Below are 18,432 nucleotides of genomic sequence, written 5' to 3'. Positions count from 1 at the left end.
CTTCACAATTCCTTTTGACAAACCCCAGGAGTCTGAAAGATTTCTTTATAATACTATCGATGTGTTTCTCAAAGGATAAACCATTCCTGTTACTAAGAATTACACCTAGATCATTAAACTCCTCCACACGATTTAAACTTTCTCCACTGATTTTATATCTGTAAAATACAGGTGTTCCGAGTAAATGACATGACACCACACTTTAATTTATTCACTTTAAGGGACCACTTATCACACCACTCGCATATTTGCTTCAGATCCTCTTGTAGATAATCGCCATCACTGTCTTCTTCTATGACTTTGTATAGTTTCAAGTCTTCAGCATACAAGAGACATTCACTGCTCTGAACGACTGTAGTAATGTCATTTAGAAACAAAACAAATAGAAGAGGCCCTAACAGTGATCCCTGTGGGATGCCAGATGAAGGTTGATAGGGGTTAGAGATCAAACCCTCAGACTTGACAAAACATATTTGTTTTGTCAAGTGGCTCTTTAGTCACTCGAAAATACTCCCGGACACTCCATACGCTAACAATTTTCTTTCCAAGGCTTTGTGTTGTAAAGAGGCGAAGGCTTCGGAGAAATCAGTATATATCACATTAACTTGTTTACCTTTGTCCAATGCATCTGAAATTGAAGATAAATAACCTGCCAGATTTGTAACAGTTGACCTGCCTTTAACGAATCCATGCTGTGATGGGTCTATGTACTGACTAAAAGAGTCATACAGGCGATAATATATGACTTTCTCCACCACCTTCGATAAAAGTGAGAACAGCACTACTGGTCTATAATTATCGAACAACACCTTATCACCTTTCTTAAAATTAGGGATTACGTAACACATTTTCCACTCAGCTGGAAAACACCCACACGTAAATGATTTATTTATAATTTCACACAGTGGAATTGCCAGTTGGGAAGCACATTCATGGAGGACGATGCCAGAGATCTCGTCAGGCCCACGTGATTTGTTGATATGCACCGATGACAGGATCCGTGTCACTTCTACCACAGAAGTTTGAATAGACACTGGATCTATTGAAAATGGGGGAGAAAAAGTTGCATTGAAGGGCTCAGGAGGAGAATGGTACTTCATGAAAGTTTGCGCAAATGTGTTTAGAATTTTATCTTTTTCGTGGATTTCAGTTCCGTTTATTAGCATAGTGGGAGGCAGACGGGGAGGTTTTCTTTTATTATTAATGAAATTCCAGAAGTGCTTAGGGCGTGTGATGTCATCTTCTGACCTAACGTAGTCCCTGTACTTAGCACACTGCAGTTTTTTTACATTCACTTCGTAATGTGGAAAACTGCAGTCACACTCTTGGCCTGATCTTTTGTATTTCCTTCCCGCCCTTTCTTTTTCCTTCAGTTTCTGGATTAGTTCTGAGTCATACCAAGAAGGATATTTTCTGATGTTAATTTTTTGAAATGGTACGCTGTCTTTTATGACCGTATATAGTAAGTCATAAAAAGTGAGCTTCATCCACAGAGTGGGACTCTTTAATCATATCCCAGGAGGGCAGGGATAAAAGGTCCCTCATTAAAGAAAAATCAGCTTTTTTCCATGCAAATATGACTTTGTTTAGCGCTTTGAAGTGAAATGTCCTTGGCATAGGCAGGAAGATTTTGATGGCTAGGTGATCAGAGCGAATTACATTTTCAGTTTTGACGCACTCTCCACTCCGAAGTAATTCATTTGAAACTAAATTTAAGTCTTAGAAAATTATCATTCCCTGTAGGGTAATCACAAATCTGACTGAGATCGAATTCATTAATAATTCCTAGAAATAAGAATACCTCCTCGCTTCTCTGTTTGATAACGTGTTGTACTTTTGACGACTCATCAGTTTTCCAAGCTAATTGGCTCAAGTTAAAATCACCGCACGCAATAACAGTGGCCCGTGAGTTGAGAAGAGATGTAATGTTTCCCAGTGTTTGACGTAGGTCACTAAGCTGGTCATTCACTTCATTGGGAGGCAGGTAGCAGCACACAATGAAGACAGCACGACCGGATTGAGGGTTGACTTTCACTACATGACACACCCAATTCCCAGCAAGCTCAGGCTGCGACACTGGTCCAAGATCAGGCTTCACAGCTAGTAAAACACCTCCACCATCCAGTTTTGAAGTGTTCACGGAATATCTGTCCTTACGAAATACAATGTAACTGTCCGTTAATATTTCATTATCAGTTACAGTTTCGTTTAACCAAATTTCACTGATACAAATACACTCATAGTTCCCTTCACTTAGTCCAGCATTAAAGTCATTGAGTGAGTTATGCATACTCCTCACATTTTGATAGAAAAATGTCATACCTTGATTGCTTTGGCTGGGTCCTGGGTTCAGTTGTACATCTCCGGAGAGCGCTAGCATTAAGGCGGCTAGTACATAGCTGGATACCTGCGGACGAGTCGGCCTCCCTTGGCCGCGGGCGCACCTTTCACTACGGTGTGGCGACCCCAAGTACCTCGAGCCGTTGAGAGAAGCCACGAGGCCAGATGAACTGCATTTATTAATCACTAGGACTCTTTCCCAAACTGTCTCGCGCACTGTCAAACTTAAGAGTACTGTAATCACATTGGCACAAATGAAGCAGACCGTAGGCGTATTTAACTATCAAGAACAAAAGTATTACTCGGAGATCTACCGACACCTGAATATGACAAGCCACCTTCTTGCTAAATAGAAATAAACATAAGTCAGTTGACACTACAGAAATAAATATTAAACAATGTGACACAAAAGAAATAAATGTTAAGTTCCAAATGTTGTCTTGACCAAATAATCTGAGTTTGATGATTATAATACCAATATAAATGGTCCATTATTGGATCATTATAATAATGTCCAATAATGGACCATTTATATTGGTACTATAAATTTACTCATTCGGGACAAATATTTCAGGTTCCCTATGGGAATCAACATCTATATCATTTGATGTTTATTCCGGAAGTCCTCCACGACTATTACAACTAGTCAACTTGGAGATGTTTACAAGTCCCCAACACAAAGTATTTATAAATCTTTCACATAAAGATTATTAGAAGTCTTCCACATAGAAATTAGTAAGTCCTCAAAAGTTGACTTGGAAATTACTCAAAAGCTTTGAGTGTTACACATCACGAATTGACACTGCTGATCATTCACTTTATATTTTGCGAAAGTTATGTGAACAGCAAGCTCTGTATAGCTTTGCTTTCAATGGCCATGCTGACAATTGAAGGGAGAATGTAGATTAAAAATGAATGGATGTTCTTCCTTCACTGTGCCTATATAGCCAGATAGTGAGTACTATGAGTCATAGCCAACCCCCGTTGCATCAGTCTTTATAATTCTTTGTTTATGGGCCATAGGATTGTCATATAACCAGTTCTTCAGGTATTGTAATGGTAGGTCTGTCGCCATTGTCAGTTTCATTTTATCTTTGTTATTTATGGAGATATTAAATTGTAAAATAAGCTGATTCTGGGTGACTTGTAGTTGGGGACAATAGCCAGAAGTGACAACGGCATATGTCATATGCTCCACGCTGTAAGTTTTATAGCTGTTGTACATGAATGTGCTGTGAATACTTCACAATTTCAACTTCGAAGAATCGCTGTACCGGCTTTACTGGTAAAGTAAATATACTTCAGGCTACAAATGTTTATCAGTACCAAACTGTGCACATAATCTATGGAAAATTTGTGCAGGTTCAACATCATGTACTATAAACTGAATGCAGTAATAATGTGTTGGACATCAGACATCATGTTCACTCATCATAATAGCAGCAAGAGAAGCAACTGTAGAGGTTAGTGTCCAGTGTAGAGCATGCCTAAGCACTCCTACCAACTGTGCTTCATTGCACATTAATGAGCATTAAAGTATACCATGCCTGTTTCAGAAGTCTCATATTTGATCCACATTGATACTTTACATCTTTTTGGCATGTTCTATGAATACTTGACATGACCTAATAGCTGAAAGTCTATTTGAAGAAAGATAAGCTCACCGAACAAAAAAATCAGTCACCCTTGAAGTAATCATTACAAGCATCATTTAATACTGTGTAACTCTGCCTCTGGACTTGATAACCGCCTGAATTCGGTTAGGAGGCGAGTCCACATGGTTGTGCAGGTACGTAGCATCCAGATTAAGCCAGGTTAACCCGCTGTTCCAACGTCCCACAGATTTTTTTTTTTTCTAGTTGCTTTACGTCGCACCGACACAGATAGGTCTTATGGCGACGATGGGACAGGGAAGGGCTAGGAGTGGGAAGGAAGCGGTCGTGGCCTTAATTAAGGTACAGCCCCAGCATTTGCCTGGTGTGAAAATGGGAAACCACGGAAAACCATTTTCAGGGCTGCCGACAGTGGGGTTCGAACCTACTATCTCCCGAATACTGGACACTGGCCGCAATTAAGCGACTGCAGCTATTGAGCTCGGTCCACAGATTTTCAATGGGTTTCAAGTCAGGTGATTTTGCAGACCAATAGAGATGTATTCTGGTGGGGGAGTGTTCATAAAACCAGTTGAACAAAAGGGGTAATAATGGCGTATGGCTTCCGGACAGGTCTTTTTCTAGTAGACATATAGGCGACCTGCATGTGTGTGATGATGGGGCTCTACCTAAAATGACTGCTAATGTCGAAGATATAGCAAACACCCAGCCCCCGAGCCAGACAAATTAACCAATTAAGGTTACAATCCCCAACCCAGCTGGGAATCGAACCTGGGACCCCTTGGACCAAACGCCAGCATTTATCTATGGAGCTGGACAACAAAAGGGGTGAACAAGAGGAACTGGGGGGAGGGGGGGAAAGAGGAAAATTTTGAGACACCAGAAGAATAGTATTTGCCGGCTCCATGGTGTAGGGGTAGCATGCCTGCCTCTTATCAGGAAGCCCCGGGTTTGATTCCTGGCCAGCTCAGGGATTTTTACTTGCATCTGAGGACTGGTTCGAGGTCCATTCAGCCTACGTGATTACAATAACGAGGAGCTACCTGACGGTGAGATAGCGGCCCCAGACAAGAAACCCAAGAATAACGGGCGAGAGGATTCGTCTTGCTGGCCACACGACACCTTGTAATCTGTAAGCCTTTGGGCTGAGCATCGGTCGCTTGGTAGGCCATGGTCCTTCGGGGCTGTTGTGCCATGGGGTTTGGTTTGGTTTTAGAAGAATAGTATTTGGGTGAAGAGGAAAAATGAAGACTTGTACCAAAATATACAGAAAATTACAGGAAGTTAAAAAAAGACTACAATTTTATGGACACCTTCACTGAATGAACAACAGGCTAAGATGATTTTTTATTACATCTCCAAATTAAAAAACACCCACAGGCTGACTGGAAGAGAAGATGGGATCTACAAAGACTGAAAATCACAGATAACATAACGGGGAAGAATTCCAGCAGCAGATCATTTCTGTAGATTTTACAAGTTCAACATCAACCCAAATGGGTTTAATCATTGCTCAGTCTTGGTGGCATTTGAAGGTGCTCAGATACGTCAACCTTGTTTCACAAGACCTACCAGTACATAAAAGAACTCCTGTGGGACAAAAATTCTGGCTTCTCAGCATCTCCAAAAACCGTTGTAAAGTAGTTAGTGGAATGTAAGACCAATATTATTATTTATATTATTTATTTCATACCATAGAGAAAGTCTCTTTTCAGAAGAAATAAGTCTCGAAACTCTGATTTCTGCATTGTGCTGTTAATGTTGTAAAAGTAACTGCGAAAAAGCTAATCAGTGAAATTAAACTGTTGCTGGACTGCTTAAACAATGGGAACTGAAATTGAGCGCAGAGCTGATAGCTATAAGTGCTGTGAATAAAAACCCTTTCTGGATTTGAGATCTCATTAACATTATAACACCACCATCAAAGTATACATTAGTGTGTGCAATATGATCTAATATGATCTACTTGGGTTGGATTCCAGCTAAGAATTTGAATGGGAGGTCCATTAACTGGCATACAAATTCCAAAGTGTTAATGAAAGGTACATTTTGTGGCCTGAAATCTGTATGCATAACTAAGATTTCAAAAAATTTGTTCAATTCCATTAAACCCATTCTTATTAAAGCCCAGATTTAATGTAAAGAATATTCTCCATAGTTCTCGTCTTAGTGCCATTCTGGATGTTACAGTGTGTTATACAATACTGTAGTGGATTACAAATCATATATACAGGTAATAATAAATGATATACTACTAATTATAGGTTCTTACATTAACTGAACTCATGTAAAATGTCTATATACAGCACATGTTTCACAAACAATATGATCATTTGACTACGTAAATAATAATACTAATACTAAATGGATGTAAGCACTTCGTAGCCATACTTTATAAGTCATAATAGTCATAATCATAAAATAATAATAATAATAATAATAATAATAATAATAATAAATCAAGCTCGATACTTACATTATTTACCCATGGATGAGGGAATATTATTTTCAAGTTATATCAGTTTATCACAATTGCATCAATATCTCCCCCATAACTTGAAACAATTTCCACAGTCTGTCACACTCATCGAGTTTGCCTTGGTCATAAATTGTATCTTCTCTCTTCCTCAGCGTCGCTGGATGTTGTTCTCCTCCTCTTGACCGGATCGTGCCGTGTCGGGGGTCAGAGTTGCCTCACTGTATTAAATATCATATGATATAAATTTCATATTGATCCGTATTGACAAATATTCAACATTAAATGGGATAAGAGTGGGTCCATCTATTCAATACACAATTGAATAGGTGGATCCAATCTTACCTCGTTTAATGTTGTATTAAGCCATGAGCGTCAGTACAGCAAGGAGATCGAACACTGCTTTATTCTGAAGCTGTTCACTTTAGTTAAAGTCAGGGCCGCCTTAAGGGAAGGATATAGTACATGGAAGATGTAAGACAGCAGGGCGTTTAGATAGCAGTATTGAAGTCTTGGACAAATCGATTATGTACAAGCAAGATAGTGAGTGGGAAACGGGAGACAGCAACATGCGCAGACTAGAATTTTAGTCTCTTAGCGAGTTCATCTTTCCGTGATAGGCAGGTGTTAAGAATGGTAGTTTGTTGATATGGTGTTTTATCGTGACGGCAGTTAGATTATGTACATGTTTAACGTGTAATGTGCAAATAAGTTCTAAATAAACAAGTGTACCAACTGACAGCATTTTGTGTACATCTTTATGGCTACATCATTGTAAAACTATGAAAAAAATAACAGTAATAATATCAGACGGGTAAACATTAACTGCAAAAATTGAACTATTTGAGTGTTATTATCGTGAACAAGTCATAACAGAGTATTTGGCACTTCTAGTGTTCTACTGCTCATTCATAATCATGTAACACTGTGGCTTACCACTAGCTTGCTGTGGACTGCCATACGGGTTTGTGACGTCATGCAGAATCAAGTGCTCACATGCGATTTCACGCTAATTCAGACACCACTCGCATATGATACTACGTAATAGTCAAGCTAAACATTTGAACTCAGATGTAATTGATACAATTATGCTGACAATAATGAAGATTTATCAATCAAATGAACAGTTTTACAGTATTTATATTTTAATTTGGAGCACCCAATGACTCAAGTATGTATTAATATTATAAAAAAATATTTAGATTATGTTAGACGGGTGGTCTATCAAAACGGCAGGGTGATGCGTCCATTAAAAAGGTCTTGGAGAGAACACTGATGCATGGAACGCTCTAGGCAGAAGGATTGCAGCCCAAACACCGCCACCACAACCAATGTTAACCTACAATGGGCACTTGTCCAGCAACTGGATGCGTTACCACAAGCCATGCTGGACAGCCTGATTCAGAGTATGGGGAGCCATTGTGCGTCCTGTATTGCCATGTGAGGTCATCACATCCCGTACTGAAGTTCTGTATGCCACCGGCGGAGGTACACCACACATGGTCGGTGCCATCCACTGTCCATGTCTGGTTTTTCTGTATACCTGGTATCAAAAACCTGCCATGAGTCAAATTGTTGCCAGGACACCTTTTAGTTTACACATTATCATCATACCCCATGTTTCTCCATGGATCTTGAAGATGTTATGGGATCTTTCAGTTGTTTTACCGACATATTTCCTAGCGTCACTTGCATTTTGATCTATTTCGCACTACACTCGTATTCACTCATAAATTCTTACGTCCTCGTCACGGTTGCCAGTTGATGTACCACAAAGACGCACACAAAATGCTGTCAGTTGGTACACTTATTTATTTAGAACTTATTTGCACATTACACGTTAAACACGCACATAAAGTAATTAACTGCCGTCACCACATCAACAAGCTACCATTCTTAACACCTGCCTATCACAGAGTACATGGAGATTACCACCTTGAAACAGATGACTGCATACAAGCATTACAAACTATCCACTATCCACTGTGCTTACAAGCATGTCGTCCACAACACGAGGTCACAAGTACAATTCCTGTTAAGGCATAACTCCAACTAAGCAGTAACTCATCTTCACCATCAAGACCACCTCCTTATATATGTGCCTGGCCAGGCTTCTAGAAAGATATGCCATAACAGACCTTCTCGTAAATTCTAGAGTGCTTAAAGCCCAGATATAATGTAAAGAATGCTCTCCATAGTTCTCGTCTTACTTAGTGCCATACTGGATGTTACAGTGTGTCACACCATACTGTAGTGGATTACAAATCATATATACAGGTAATAATAAATTATATACTATTAATTATAGGTTCTTACATTAACTAAACTCGTCTGAAATGTCTATATACAGCACAATTTTCATGACATAACCTCACAAACAATGTGATCATTCAGCTATGTAAATAATAATACTAAATGGATGTAAACACTTCATAGCCATACATTACAAGTCATAATAATAATAATCATAAAATAACAATAATTCGAGCTTGATACTTGCATTATTTACCCATGGATGAGGGAATATTGTTTTCAAGTTATATCAGTTAATCACACTTGCGTCAACAAAGTATTCCCCACCTGACTGCTCATTCCTGCCACCCAGCTGACGAAAATTTCCGGGGAGAACACTGCATGTTCATTCGGTTTTAAGTCTAGAGGTAGGAGTTGGTGGAAGGTTGAGCGCGCCACTCTAGACATATGATGTCCTCATGTTGCACGGACTTGTCCACCAGGCCAGACCTGTGGCACCCACCACAGTACCCCTAGGAAAATCTTGTAGTGGGGAACGTCTCCTAATATGATGGCGACCGAGAGGAGAACACTGGTGCCACCATATCGGTCCCTTCCACAATATTGGCAGAATTGTAATGTGTCCGAGGGGTGCAGCAGATGAACAGATGGCGAGAGTCGCTCACCAGGCTAAACCACAGCTTATTCGTGAACAGAACACTACCCCACTGTTCCTAGGTCCAATACCAATGAGCAAGACACCACGTTCAGTGAACCACCCAGTATGTTTGTGTGAGGGGAATGCATCGTGCGGGTGACTGAGTATACCGATTAACTTCTCGGAGCCGACGATAACATAGTCCGATGGGAGATGTGTGACCCAGAGGCTGATGTGAGGTCTCTAGCCAGTGCAGGTGCTGTGCTGGTTGGACGTCTTCGGGCACTTCAGACAAGGTAGCGATCCTCATACTGGGTTGTAGCACGTGGTCTACCTTGCCCGTACTGCCGTTGAATATTTCTTCCCTCCTGGAATCTTCTCCACAGCCATGAAATGATGCTGCAGGTGGCATTCATTTCCTGTCCCACGTGGCACTGACTGTGGCTTGCCTCATCTGCCGATGATCTGACCATGCATAATGTCATTCACATGTGTTCTCTGTACCACCTTGCTTCCCTGTGGCTCCAATACTGTGTGCCAAATGCACACAACATGCAATCGGAACCACTGTACCTCTGCCTAGGGTTACCAGAGGACAACGGCTCGAAAGCAGGACTTTTATTTATTTATACATATTGCTTGGCCACAAGTGAAGTCTCAAAAGCAGGAATGTCACTGACACCTTATTCATGTTGATTGTACTTATCAGAGCTACTTATTTTATTGAGGAACTCCTTATTGTCTTTTAAATAATCATAAAACTGGTTACAAGTGAAGTCTTTCATGTTAAATTTCACTGACACCAACCATTTCACATAGTCAACACTTAACCTATTTCTTTGGTCCACTGTGCATTTATTAAGAAAAAATTCTTTCTACATTGACATTATGTGCAGGAATTGCAAAATACACTTCTGCCAATTTCAGTAGCTTGGAAGAACATGTAATATTGACACTATTTAGAAAACCAGTCCATTTTTTTATGGACTGGTTCCTTCAAGAAATTTTCATTCTGCTTTTGCACTTCAACATACTTTTGAAGATTTACAAATTGGTCAAATAATCTAACATCATCAATGTGCACACCTTTAGCACTAAGATATTTAACAGTATCTTCAGGATCAGTCCAGTTGAAATCTGAAGGTAAGGTCATCCATTTAAAAAGTACTGAATTCTTCAAGTGGTTGTAACCATTTTCCAAGGTACTCCAGGCATGCATTATATACATCATGGACTTCTTTCATGAAGGAATCACTGTCTTCCTGCAACCCTTTCTCCTTCAAAGTTTTCATAATTTCTTTCACTTTCATAGGAACAGAATTATTCGAAAAACGAGCTTGTAAAATGCCAACAGTTTCTTCAAGTGCCTGTTTCACTTCAGTAATGGAATTATTCTCCTTTTCAACATGAAGAATGTTCTTTTGAAAGACTGACATTAAAGACTGGCAAGATATTAACTACATTTCACTTAACTTATTGGTGAAAAACTTGTTCAAAATTGTTGGCAGGTTATCCACAGATAGAAAATACCGAAGTGCTGAATACAGTTCAAGCATCCTTTCAACAGCTGGAAAAAGTGACAACCAATGAGTCTTTGTACGCTTCAATAGGGATTTGTAATTCACATCAACAAATTCACAAAAAGTTTTTAGCTCTTCTTTCCTTATCGTGAATGTAAAGAAGTAGTTGAACACTTTTAATACAATGCTTTCAACGTCAATCGTCAATAAATCAACTCCATGTTGAACACAATTATGCACACATGTGCTGGGCAGCCTACTCCAATCAAGGTTTCATTAAGCTGAGATTTGAGGTTATAAAATACATTATTATCTTGTCTTCTTTTCAGGCCACCAAAATCTGTATTGCAGTTATCTCCTCCAAAAGCAATGCACTTCTCTGAAATTCCATTTTGTTGCAGGACATCTAACACCACTGAAGAGATTGTTGCAGCTTTTTCATTACTAACATTGTGCAGGTCAATTAACTTTGCTTGCAGCCCTCCATTCCTGTAGTAAAAATACTGCATGAGCACAGGAATAAGTTTTATATTCCCATGGTTGCTGCCATCCGTACAAACACCAATGTATGATACGTCTTTGACTTGTTTAATGGCACTTTCTACACAGTGAGGTCCAGGTACATTATTGACAATGGCCTCAGACTTTGTACGAGCATGGTGAATATCTTTCCCAATTTCAGAATCAGGAAATGATTTAGATGGATGCTTAGACATACAATCCGTAGTTTTGTATCTCCCATGATGAACAGCATTGTGGTACACAAGGACTCCCTCTGCAGCAATCGCATTTTCGTTTAGTGGTGTGTTCTTTTTGAAAAATGTCAAAACATTATTTGAAGTTGAAGTTGATGCAGTTTGAACATTAGCTTTATGTTTGCCCGTTGTAATGTGACTTTCTAAATCCATAGCTCCACGATTAGACACAGAAATGTATGTTCCTGGTTTACATACTAGACACATGGTTTCTTCATGGGTGCGGCCCTTTTTGAAGCATTTATATCTTTTCTCCAATTCAGCAGTGAACTTACTTTCTTTTCCCCATAACACATTTAACATACCAACAGATCACAACAGATATTGTAGAGTAGATTACAAGGATTGTGGCACAACTAAGCAGCAATATGGGTGAAAAGTATTTGTCTTTAGCTTCCGTTTCCGTGTGCTATCGCCAGCTTCGACTATCAACTTCGACCAGCGATAAAATACTAGTCAAAGACTACAGGAATTTAAAAGTTCAAGCTGCAGCTGAAGTCAAAGGTTATGGAATAAGCGAGTCTAAGTTTACGAAAATGGGTTTCCAGTTGGAAAAAGTTCATTTTAACATTATTAGACGAAAATACGGACAATCAACAAATAATTAAAAAATAAATACGGATGCCAAGACAGACGCTAAAAATAAGGGCATGTCCTGGTAAATACGGACGTCAGGTAACCCTACCTCTGCCCATAGACTGTTTCAGGCACACTAATCGGGTTCACACTGAGATGCCAGCTTCATGTTGTCCAGCCACAATTTTGTCCGCACATCATCGCCATAACATAGTGATTTCTCGTGGATCTCAAAGATCCCAAACTTGGCCCATTACTAAGGCCCAGGAAAAGAAGTTGGAATTAGCAGAAATGTGGATGTTATGCTGGATGTGTGGAGTCACTAGAGAAGACAAAATAAGAAATGAACACATTAGAGGAACAGTAAATGTAGCATGCCTGAGGAAGAAAATTCAGGAAAGGCAACTGTGGTGATATGGTCATGTGCAGCAGCACCAGGAGGAGGATGGAGAAAAGTCCATTCGATACTCAATGTTGTACAATGTCAGTATATAAAAGATCTCTAGTGACACGTTTGGTGTTTAACCAACAAAATTACGTAAGTTGCTTTATAGTAGTGGCAACTATTTATTTTCTAGATGCATAGCATATGTACAAGGTTCTTGGTTTTACAGGCCTTCGCTGTTGTCACAAGCATTGCATACATGTTCCCAGTGATGTGCAAAAATTTGGATACCGTCGGCACAGCATAATCTCTGGATGGTGCGAAGAGAGTGGTCAGATTGCCAGCTGTTCAGAAGTGAATCCCAAACAGTGATTCCTTCATCTTAGGGGCTAGGTCAGAGTCACAGGGACTTATAATTTGAAGAGTATGGGGTGCTAGATCACTTCCCACCCCCAGCATTCAAAGAAATCCGACACCACTCCTGCTGCATGCGCCCTTGCATTGTTGTGCTATGGCTGCTCTCTTCCCAGTCCCAGTTCTTTCCTACTCACCATGACAAAGAACCCATTTGTGTTAGTATAGTGTCAAACCTCTAGCAAGAATAGATAGTTACTCTATAGTACATACTTTATTTTTTATTTTCAGGTATACTGTGGAGGTTGCTGATTTTGATTTTGGTCAAGCAAACGATATGGAGTATAAAACTTTCCACGAAAGATTGCGGGAAGGCATAATGAATGTGTTCAATCGCTCAAGAGAATATAAAGAACCACATTCTTCATGTCCTGCAAGAAGAAAATACGATAATATGGATGAGTAATGATTGTATGTCAGTATTATGTGTGGAACTGAAGTACAGTACTTTCTCTTATCAATAAATAAAATATCTAGGAACTTTTTCTCATGATCTCGTGAACATGTTGCCAGTAAATGGGATCCCAATTTCACTATGCTGTGGTGAGAGTTAGCCGCTCATTCAAGTACATGGTATTTTAATACACATTTTCATCACCGGTGGGATTTGAGTGGTTAATAAGGCCGCTGTTGTTGCACGTAGTATGCTTGGGAAGTGTAGAAGTGTATCATTATTGAGAAATACATAGTTAATATCAGTGATTTTATGCTTAAGACTACTTTTCCGTGTAAAATTGTGATATTTTGTGATAAAACTTTTCCAAGAAAAAGAAATTGCGCAAGTTAATCTGGTAACCAGTTATATATATTTCAATTTTTGTCCCATATATATTTTCTTATTTTTATCATGTTTCTGTTAATTGTTTCATTAATAGTCTTCTCTGTTGTTGTTTTTTTTATGAGTAATACAATATTAACATGGACTGTGAATATAAACCAGAATCTGTAGTGTGTATGATATTCATATAATATCTCTCAAGGATGAAAACCCTGTGTATTCTTTTGTATACCATAAGGGGAAAAAAAAAAGAAAATAGTAGAATCTCCTAAATCTTCAAAAATAAATTACAGTTAAAGAACATGTTTATTTTGAAAACAATAATGAACTTCATGATAACATATATTGCTATGAAATTAAGTGATTGTTAATGTGAAGTCAATTGTGTTCTTGCACAAGGATAGGTCAAATAAGAGTGATAATGAAGTAAATAATTATAGATCAGTAAGAAGAGAAAACATCTGTTTTTAAGTTTTCTGTTATATGAAAATGGTATGTATGAAGAAAGAAAGAAAGAAAGAAAGAAAGAAAGAAAGAAAGAAAGAAAGAGTGGATAGGTTTTTTTTTCTGTTTTCAAAGAAATTGTTAAAATATTAGGCTATGAAATTCCTTTTAGGATCGGAATATACCCATGTATTATAATTGCACAGTCACATATGATCATGATTATAATTTGATTAAGATTGCACGATCACTCTTGTAATATATTGAAAATAATTAGTTTATCTTGCTTAATGGCAATATTTGTAACTCATTTTGGTAGCTTCACCAGTATGTAATACAAAAGGCAACTGCATTTTCAATACCATTAAATAAAACAACACATCCCTTTAAACAAATTAAACTACATGGGGAGATATATATATATATTGATTTTATTGTGCTAGAATTCCTTCCAGGATATGAGTGTGCAGGAATGATTGTGGAGACATATATGACCATAACTTTAACACTGCACTGTCACTCAAATGATTGCTTTAAGGTACTTGTTTTAGGTCAGACAGGCTGAAATTTTTTCACATTGAAAGCTAAGTTAATCCGAACATTGTTATTTAAGTGCATTTTTTCATTATGTACATATTTGATTCAATAAAATGTCTTCATATTTGTGAAAGTGTTCGAAGATATGATAAAATAAGTTGCCGTACAATTTTTGAAAATGAGCTCTCCATGAGTGAACTGTGTTGTTTCTAGTATTGTACTTTGTGGAGTCATCTGTGACTTATGTGGGCAAGGATGGCATACTTTAGATAATGAAGGTCCTTTTGTGGCTGAATTTATAGCACATAGATTTTAAGAATTTTTGTTTTACAGAATAACTTGGAAATATTTATGCATGACTTCTACTTGGTTTTGTTGTAAATTAATTTTAATCTGATATATAATCATAAATCTTTTTCTACTACTTTTTCTCCATGAATCTTTTTCTACTACTATTTCTCATACTTGTGGGGACACAGGTGCAAACTGTGTTACACATGTGGATTTGGCCCTGTTTTACAACTGAAGGCCCATCCTGACACTAACCCTTGCGTATTTCTGTTATGGTTGTTACTGTGGTGTGTTGTCTTAATATCAAGAGGAGAATATTGGTACTAGCACAGATACCCAGTCCTTGAGCCAGAAGAATTAATCAAGCACAATTAAAATCTCCGACCCCGCCAGGAATCGAATCGGGACCCTCTGAACTGAAGGCCTCAACGCTGACCATTCAGCCAAGGAGCCAGACGTATGAATTTTTTTTTTTTGAAAAGTGATTTTTTGATTTTTCAGTAAATTAGTGTATAGAATCAATCGCCACCATCACAGTAAGAAATGTCTTCTGGTACTTATCAGTTACCTTCTTTAATGTATAAATTGTTGAGCAGTTAAAATTAAGCAAAATTATGAAAAATTTAAAATTCAGCTCAGAATAGTGTAAATGATATTCAGAAAGCATTGTTCTGTAAGAAATTGTACTACAGACTGTATGTCAGTATTTTCAATTTTGAATTATGCAGATTTTACTACATACAGTAGCTTTTGTCATCTGATAGAATAAACTGGCTGTATCAGAAACTAATTCTTGTTTACTAACTGTATACTGTTGACATACACACTGCATTACAATTCAAAATCTGATCAGCATGTGTTAAATTTAGAATAGGCTAAATAATATGCATATTTTGATTAGATTAATGATTAATTAATTGATTGGCATACGACCTGTAACCGGCAGGAAAAGTTACTATTAATTAAAATTATTTGAGGGTATGTTGCTTAAAGAAATGTTTTGCATTTTAAAAATGAAATTGTAAAGATTAAAAACTTACCCCTATCCAATTATTCGTTGTACGAATTTTATTTGGAATCATTAAGTCGGGAAGTTTGGTTTACTACCTGTAACCGCTAGAGAAATGTGTTTGTTAATTGAGAATACCTGAAAATGTGGTTCCTAAAGGAGTTACTTATACTATGAAAATAGCTTATTTAAACTTACCCCTGTCCAGTTTGTTCTTGTTCCGATGTTTACGTGTTTGTATCTGTCTCTGTCGTCCTCAACCTTGTGTAGTAGCTGTGTGACAAGGACGTTTTGCTGGCTTGGTTTGGAGGGGGAACGGGAAGTGAAGGTGTGTTGTCATTTGTTGTTATGTTGTTAGCCGAAGGCTAAGTAATAAAAAGTATCGATCAGGTGGAACCTTTTACTTAATTGTTATCTTGATTACAATATCGATACGGAATGAAGTGGATAGTATGTAATATTATTTCTTATTAGTAATATATTAGTCATCTCAGTTTATAAACTGCACATGCATATACAGTATATATATACTGTCATGATATTTACTTCAATTTTGTTGGAGAAATATAAGATACACTGCATTAAGTTTTATGTGAAAATGGACATTTCATTTTCTTGTAGGTTGATCTTAAAATGAGTATTCCTTATATTTTCTTGGTGCAGAATCAGATCGTCATCATCGTCATCATAATCGTGCATTCAGTCTTGCAATTTGTTTGTCCTACAATGAGTCTTCTCTAAATGAATCTGTCTTGGGCTGCTCTTTTAGCTGCTTCGATATAGATCAGTATGACTGGTCACATTTATGAAAACATTTTTCAGCCTGAATCAGATGTGTCATTTAAAAGTAGAATGGAGACTGGCAGGTATAGAGAATGTAATGTCATATGCAAATCTAGTAATAACTAAACTCATTTTTCAGACAGAGTTAGTGATATTAGCAAGTGCATTTTCCTGTATTATTATGTATCATTCCTTGCATACTGAAATATTGTGTACTTTCTGCCATCAATATTTGAGAATTGGGCAGGAAATTTGTTATAGAATGTTTAATGAAAATATAAATTTTGTTTTGTTCTGTACTCTATGTTAATCCTAATATATTGATAGTTCTTGGACTCCAGGAACTGCATCCCTTTCCAACTACACAAGAACCCCGTTTATCCAGATTAGGTGGGACCAGAACTGATCCGGATTATCAAATATCCAGATAATCTGGAAAACTAAAAGAACCAAATACAGTACATGGTATATAATCTGTTAACTTAAGTTGCACAGTAATACCCTTTTTTCAATTGTACAAAGAAATAAAAGAACATTTTTCTTACATTTACAATAGTGATGGGCAACGCTCTCGAGACCAATCCTCCTGTAGTGCAAGCTATGCGACGTACCAGTAACTACGACTGTAAACTTGATAGTATATCATTGGCAGTTATGGCGTGAAATAATGTTCCCATATGAAAACGTGTGTGCCAATACATTTTGTCAAAAGCTTGGAAAAGTACTGCGTGTTCAACTATGAACTTCTTAATACCATTAACGAAAGTGAAAACAGAATATCAGTATCTTAAACTGTTCACGACTTATTACGGGTGGCCATCTCAGCTGAATAACCATGCACAATTTGTGAATAGGCCTAACTGTAGCTAGGATGTACACCTACTTGGATACTAGAGGCGTGCATTATTCGAACGTGAGGCGGGGAAGATGTGCTTTGCTACATATGCAACCCCCATTACACATGAGTGGAACGTGTAATCTAAAATCCCCGACTTTCCTCCAATTCTTTCAGCAGGGGTGATGGGCAACGCTCTCGAGACCGATTCTCGTGTGCTGCGAGCTGTGCGACGTCACAGTAAACTACAAGTGTAAAATTGATAGTTGTCATCAGCAGTTCTCATATGGCAACGTGTGTGATGATGAATTTTGTCAACAGCCAGGAAGGCACTGCATGTTGAACTATGTGCTCCTTAATGCCATTAACGAAAGTGAAGACGGAATGCCAGTATCCTAAACTGTTCACAAGTTATGTCAGGTAGACTTCTTAGCTGAATAACCCGTATAATTTGTTAATAACTATTATTAGGATGTAAACCTACCTGGATGCCTCACAATCGTTGTCAACAGGGTAGCTTCTTGTGATTCAGACCGGCCTGGAGATGTTCTGCGACTATTCCTCTTCATTTATATCATGTGTTTTTAAGTATCGGATCATCCCAGAAGTATTTCTGCCGACATATTTTACTTCTTTTGAATAAGCAACACAGTGGGCTGTGCTGTGACATCTCTTCAAAATAATCGACATCCACGACTTACGTTGCATTTCGGACATCGTCTTCAAGTTGTCGTATACAACTAGACACAATTTCACATTAAGGTAAGGTAAAGGTATATTCTGCCC

The 18,432-nt window shown here is 38.0% G+C and overlaps 1 protein-coding gene across 1 annotated transcript in view; it reads left to right on the top strand.

Moving 5' to 3' along the window:
• LOC136877423 (uncharacterized) overlaps positions 1-17,110 on the top strand; it is a 105,441-nt gene extending 88,331 nt beyond the window's left edge. Inside the window, exon 8 of the mRNA XM_067151445.2 lies at positions 13,201-17,110. Within this exon, the coding sequence (XP_067007546.2) occupies positions 13,201-13,375 (175 nt within the window). The 3' untranslated portion in view covers positions 13,376-17,110. The remainder of the gene's footprint in view (positions 1-13,200) is intronic.
• The last annotated feature ends 1,322 nt before the right edge of the window (positions 17,111-18,432 follow it).

Source organism: Anabrus simplex, chromosome 7, assembly GCF_040414725.1.
Source record: "Anabrus simplex isolate iqAnaSimp1 chromosome 7, ASM4041472v1, whole genome shotgun sequence".
Classification (NCBI taxonomy): domain Eukaryota; kingdom Metazoa; phylum Arthropoda; class Insecta; order Orthoptera; family Tettigoniidae; genus Anabrus; species Anabrus simplex.
Note: the sequence above shows the minus strand (reverse complement) of the source record. Positions and strands in the feature narration are given on the sequence as shown.